The sequence below is a fragment of the Impatiens glandulifera genome, chromosome 1 (assembly GCF_907164915.1).
Source record: "Impatiens glandulifera chromosome 1, dImpGla2.1, whole genome shotgun sequence".
Classification (NCBI taxonomy): domain Eukaryota; kingdom Viridiplantae; phylum Streptophyta; class Magnoliopsida; order Ericales; family Balsaminaceae; genus Impatiens; species Impatiens glandulifera.
Genome location: NC_061862.1, coordinates 143405498 through 143412397, shown reverse-complemented (window position 1 = coordinate 143412397; position 6900 = coordinate 143405498). Strand labels below are relative to the sequence as shown.

The 6900-nt window shown below is 23.0% G+C and overlaps 1 protein-coding gene and 1 non-coding gene across 2 annotated transcripts; both read right to left on the bottom strand.

The window, feature by feature from the left end:
- Window positions 1-1182: 1182 nt before the first annotated feature.
- On the bottom strand, window positions 1183-1264 carry TRNAS-UGA. Its single transcript has one exon. It is a non-coding gene; the product is annotated as a tRNA-Ser (tRNA).
- A 3061-nt stretch (window positions 1265-4325) lies between these two features.
- On the bottom strand, window positions 4326-5082 carry LOC124944553 (auxin-responsive protein SAUR32-like). Its single transcript, XM_047484843.1, has one exon. The coding sequence runs from the start codon at window positions 4855-4857 to the stop codon at window positions 4507-4509; it is 351 nt and encodes a 116-aa protein (XP_047340799.1). The 5' UTR covers window positions 4858-5082; the 3' UTR covers window positions 4326-4506.
- Between the last annotated feature and the right edge of the window lie 1818 nt (window positions 5083-6900).

Sequence of the window (6900 nt, the reverse complement as noted above, 5' to 3'; positions counted from 1 at the left end):
CCTCTTTTCAAAAGATAAGTAAAAATATTATTTTGTTCACTATTTTGAACATTTTATACTTGTCCAAAGTACCATGATTAGTTTACACGAAAATCATAGTTTTATATTAGAATCAAACTTATCTCCTCCTCTGTAACTTTGTTATTAAATCATTAAAATAATTAGATTATATTTATTTAATTTTTATAACAATTAATCTAACTATTAAATACAACAATACTTTAATTATTTAACTAAATAACTTTGAAAAATCAAATAAGTTCATATTCCTAATATTGATAAATTATAAATCATTCAATAATAAAAGGCAACCTTAAGTTTAATCCTTATGGTTTTAATAGGCTGCAAATAGTCAAATTAATTGTGAGTCGTTATTGAACCGCTCGTCAAAGCTTAACTTGAGATTGACTTTCAATAAGTTCGAGCCGAACTCGAGTCAACTCGTTTAATATTTGAACCAAACTCAAGCTCATATAATATTTGATCGTTAGTTTGTTGAGCCTCATTACATATAATATATATTTTTATTATTTTAATATTAAATCTAAAATCTTAAACAAATGTTTTTTAACTCTCTATTCAAAATCCCTATATCCCACGTTATTATATCATATTGCCTCAAAATTAAAAAAAAAATTAAAAACCTTAATTTTGTAATCTGTTGCAGTTAAAATATATTACAATATTATATTATTATTATAATATAATATATTTCTTAGATATATTCTAAGAATATATATACATGATATATTATATTTTAACAATAATATATTTTAATAATCCTATTAAATAATTTTATGTATTTTTTCTAACTTATTTACCAACACTCTTTAATTTTACAATTTTTCTCATTTATTCACAAATATTCTTCTCTCTTACAATGCTCATTTTTTCATATTACTTCATTCGAGAATGAGTAAACTTACGTTACTCAATTATTTTTTTAATAGTTATGAAAGTTTGATATTTTTCGTTTTGAAAATAAATTTTTGTATTTTAATTTTAGTTCAAATCGAACTTGTAGGTAAATAGTCGAGTCGAGCTCAAACTCACATTAATAAACTCGTGTTCGAGCTAATAAATACTTAATCGAGTTGAACTCGAGCTTAAGCTGGTTTGAGTTCGGCTTAGAGTTTTGGTCCGTCTCTCACTTTTATCAAAAGTACCAAAATAAAAAAGAAACGTCAACAGCAGGGTTCGAACCTGCGCGGGCAAAGCCCAACAGATTTCAAGTCTGTCTCCTTAACCACTCGGACATATTGACTAATTGCTTTTATGATTAGTTCATGTTTAACATAATGTGAATCTTAATTCTACTTATGTTTATTCCAATTGTACCTGTTTTTGGAATTTTTTATTTATTTATTTTATCTACTTCGATTTTGTAATCATTTTTCTTTGATTTCGACTTTTAACCAAGAACGTTTGTTAAGTAAATTACAATTTTTTTTATTGATCTATACAAATCAAATAAATTTTGTTTTAGTAAAAAATAAAACATAATGTGAAAAATAAAATCCTTACAATAAAATAATAATACAACTAATTGTCTCAAATTTCTTGAGGAATAAAAAAGAGCAAATACAAAATTATAATTTTTTTTAAAATAATTAATCTTTATTTAATTAATTTATATGTTTTAGATAAATTCATTTATTTACTATAGTAAACTAGTATAATCCAAGGTTATGACTTTAAATTCTATTTAATGCGGATTTTTTCTTGAATAACTAATTAATTTATTATTACTTGAAATTATTTATTTTTTAGATAACAGTGTAAGAACTCTCTTATCACTTAAATTATGAAAGTGAATTACTTATAAATTATTAGATTCGGATTCAGATTATTTAAATAATTCATTTAACTATTTATATAAACTTATTTAGATTGAAATTAAATTTTGATTTATAAAATAACATGAGAAAGAATGATGAATTTAAATAATTCTTGTTGAATCAGGCCTAACTTGTTAATAACATTATGTCACATTCTTATATATTTAATTTTAAAAAAATCTAATGAAAAAACTATTGTTTTTAAATTTTAAAATAAATAAATATATATATGAATGTTACAAATGGGACCAATATAAGGAATTTGGGTGAACCTTTTTGATGTGTGATTGATTTTGCTCCCACCAGTACTACTCACTATTCATATGAAAATGCATCTTCTATTTATTAATTCTTGCAAAATATCTTTCTTGTCCTGCCTTACCCTCCACATATTTTCTGTCAATTATATTAATTCAATTCTCTTTAATTTTCAATTAATATAAACTTTCTTTTCATTTTAATTTCTCTATTTGGTAATTCAAATAGAAAATGTAAAAAAGAAGAACCACATACTAAATTAATCCTAAGAATGAGTAAGAACTGGTGTGCCATGATTAGGGTAATGCAAATTTAAATTTTTTCTAAAATCTTAAATATATATTTTTTATTTAATTTTTTTATTAAATTAATAATTATATTATAATTAACCAAATATACATCCGAATTTTATAATTAATATTTATATATAATATAAAATAAGTTATAAATGATTAATATAAAAAAAATGTGGCCACAAAGGATTAAGCATATAGTCCGCAAACACACCTAACCATTTAATCAGATGCATAACTTGATGTTTGACGAGCTCAAACTCAAGACCTCTCAAAGAGGCTAGGGATATTCATTATTCACTTCTTGTTGCCGTTAGACTAGAAGAGGAGATTAAATGGTTATATATTATAATACGAAAAGAAATAAAAAAAAGTTTATATATATTATATAATATATATTTAATATAAAAAAGATTAATAATATAATATATAATTAATAATATTATTATATATTTAAAAATTGGATCAAATGTAACTGCATAATTACCTTACCATAAGTTACCTTACCATTGTCGAATCTTAGTAAAATTATATTATTAGTATGTTTTTTTATATATATAATTTGACCGTATAATCAACTAAGATAGTTTAAATTAAAAAAAAATATGGTATATTATAAATATAATTAAACAATCACAAATAATTTAATTATTAAAAGTGTAATTGTATTATATTATATTGAGTCAAAATAATATTATCTCTTTATATTATATTGAGTCACAATAATATTTTCTAAGAGACTAAAATTATATGAGGTTTAATTCCTACTAAAATGCGGAATGGAATCGTGCTAATTTTTTAAAATTCAGAAAAATAAAATTGTTATAATTATTAAAATATTTATAATTTGAGAACTATTTTGATGTCTGTATTTTAACCTAATAACATAATTAATTGTAATTTACCTATAGAAACAAATTTATGCTTTCAAACAAATATTGATAGATTTGCTTAAGGAAGCAAAATATATCGAGATTAACCGAAATTAGAAAGGGCAAATAATCAAGTTCACATTCAAGTTTCAGAATTAAAGAATTTCCATTCAAGGTATAACAAACAAAAATGAGTGTCATTGTCTAAGAGTTATTAAAATATGTTATTTCTAACTATTTTTATTTATTTAATAATTTTTATTTGAATTTAGGAGGTTAGTTATATTCCTATGTCAATTTCAACTTAAGGCTAAGTCACAATTTTTAACAATTGAGTTAGTTCTAATAAATTTCTATTTATTTAATATTAAATATATCAAAATTTGTTCTTTAATCATTTTTAATTAAATTTATTAATTAATAAAGTCAATATAATATTTTTTATATATTTTTTCACATTGATTTTAAATATTTATTAATCAATTAACTTAGTTCAAATATTAAGAATCTTAACTAAATTGGGAACAATTCTGCTTGTTCACTAATTGTGAAAAAAATAAATGTGGATGTGAACGCAAATTAATTATAAAATAAACTAAAATTTGAAGTGTGTCATGAAATAAGATATCAAATTTGCACTTAATTAAATGATTAAATTTATAAATTTTTATCAATAATCACACAATTCGAAAATTTCTTCAATCAAATGTCATAACATAACCTCTTTCCTTTGTTATCAATCAAGATTAAATATTAAAGATTAAATTTATAAATTCTTATCATTACTAACATTTTAAGTTAAAAAAAGTAAGAGGGTTAGTTTTCTAAATTAAAAATTATAAAATTAAATATTTATATCTAGTCTATTCAACTTTTTATTTTCACATGTTTAGTGTATTAAGCATATCATTATACTCTGGTTAAAAATTATAAGTCTTGTATTATACATTATGGTTCGGGTTTCATTCCCATTAAAAACACGACATTTTATTTCACTTTTGTTAAAAATGACTCCCGATTTCATTTTCGTTAAAAACGATTTAAGTTGAAATTGAGATTTACACTAATAAAACCTTCCATTAAAATTAGGGATATAAATGTAAAAAACACACTGATTTACAAATAAGCAACATATATGTATTATGTATTTGTCATAATAAGCACCAATAGAGAAAATAAAAAACACAACAATTAGCTAGATGATGATGAACATTTAGTCCATAGAAATCAAGCATCTAGCTTCAATTAAACCCTAAAACATGGAAGATGATGATTATGATGATGGTGATGAAGATGATAACGGTTACTATTGATTTCTTGATCAATGATTCCTTGAACATGTCGAAAATCTTGAACATGACAAGGAATAGTAATGGGTCCTTTATGATCAAATCCATATTCCTCTTCTGCTTCCTTCAACAGCTGCATAAACAGAGGATGATTCACATACATCACCGGTATAATAAACCTCTGTTTTTCTTCTCCTTCTCCTCCTACCTTAATCGCAAGACACCCTTTTGGAATTTCATGAATCAGCATATGATGATCATCATCAAAACCCATCACCTGTTCATCATGATTCTTCATCCCCATCATGAAAATATCTCAACAAACCAAAAGAAATTACCTAGGATGGATCGAAGAAGAAGATGACTGTTACAAAAAGAGATGAGAGAAAGGCCAGGAATCTGTGAACTGGGTGAGAGAATTAGTATTACTTGAAGAAGATGATGACTCTATGAGGGATCTGCAGGGAACTTCGTTGTTCATGATATTTAACAATTCTCGCTCTTTGAAGAAATTGATTGTTATGATTTTCTCTCTCTAGATTTGATTGATTTATACAGAAATTTTAGATGTTCTTTGTGAACAAAGAATGGTTCTGGTTTATTTGAGGGAAGGATAATAATAATATTAATAATAATATATGAGCTTGTTTGATTGTGGGTTATTTCTAATAAATTTTAATTATAGTTTGAAAAAATGAATCATGTTAATTAAATTATTATAAAAATTGGTTCAAGTGTTTTGGTTATTTTGTATGTGTTTAATTTTATTTTTTAAAACTACTTTAATTTAATTAATAATATTTTTTTGTAATGACTCAAAATTCTCATATAACTATGCTTAAACTATTATTTAATATTTAAATTTAAAAGGAGAATAAAGTAACATTTTTGTTAATTTCATATATTTCTGATAAAAATTAAAGTATATTAATATATAATAATAAAATAAAAAATAATAATTTAAAATAAAAAATATTTTAATATTTTAATTAATTAATTAAATAATATAATAAATAAAAGAAGTGAAATGATATTTAATTTAATCGAGTTATTTAAATAACTCAAAATAAACCGCCTAATTCCATTAAAAATGTGAATAAATCAAAACTGCTATAATAATTTTAACAAATAAATAGTGTTTCAGAAGGGCTGGTTCGAATTTGGTTGAATTATTTAAAAAAGAATGATAATTGATTATGTTAAAAAAAGTGAATTAAATAAAATTATTTAAAACGTATTAATATATAATAAATATTTTTTTTTGAATATAATGTATTTTATAATATTTGAATTGAGGAGAGAATAATGAAATGTTGTTTGATTATGTTAAGATTATTTAAATAATCATAATCGAATAAGCCCTAAAAGACCAAATATACGTGGTGAATTTTCACTTAAAACGTTTTAAATTGTAGTGAATATCATGATTGCTAGGTTATTCTAGTTTTCAACGTTAAATAATAATAATAAAATTATTGAATAAAATGGATAATTTTTAAAAAAAATATAAATGGTAAATATTAAGTGTATTAAACAAGATCAATGTTAGATTCCAATAAATTAAAAAAATTGAAAGAAAGAAATTGAATCAAACTAGCCATAATAATTAATTAATTTAATATTAAATATCCAAATATTAACCTTATATCAAAATCCAGGTAACATCCAACCGTCATTGGGACACTTGACCTATAAGTGAGGGGATTGTTTATTACGGTATTACCCTTCCCTTTGCCCTTTCAAGACGCGGAATAGGGACAACGTGGGACACCCCGTGTCTATGGGAGTTTCCTTTTTATTTTTCCTATTTTCTTATTAATTAATTAATTATATTCATTTTTTTTTAAATAATTAATTTTAAATATAAGCCTCTTCTAGAGCTAGTTGCCTTTTAGGATTAAAATAAAATAAATAAATTGTCTTTTACAAGTTCATTGTCTTGATTTTTTTTTTTTCACTTTTAGAGTAAAGAGAAATAGATGATTGTTAATGTATAATTGTAAATAAATTTTTTTTATTAGAGTGATTTAAATTTAACAATTAACTTGTTACAAAATAAAAGATCACTCTAGTGTACCTTTTTAAAGGGTCGATAATCTCACTTAGTCAAAAATAGACAGACTTTCCTTCTTTCGATTTCGATTGATTCCCTTGGAAATAAGAATATTCTGTTTTGGTTCTTTTTCACATTAGGACCGGGTGATTAAAGAATTTTCCTATTATTTTTTCAGTTGATATTTTGATATAAAAAGATCTTATTTTTTCATCGCGAGTTCTCATATCATTTGATTGAAAATATTTATATCACCGTGAGACACTTTAAAATGCGTAATGCCTTCTATTCCATTAT

Coding starts and splice junctions, on each gene's coding strand:
- LOC124944553 (XM_047484843.1), bottom strand. CDS start 4,857: ATGATGGGGATGAAGAATCATGATGAACAGGTGATGGGTTTTGATGAT.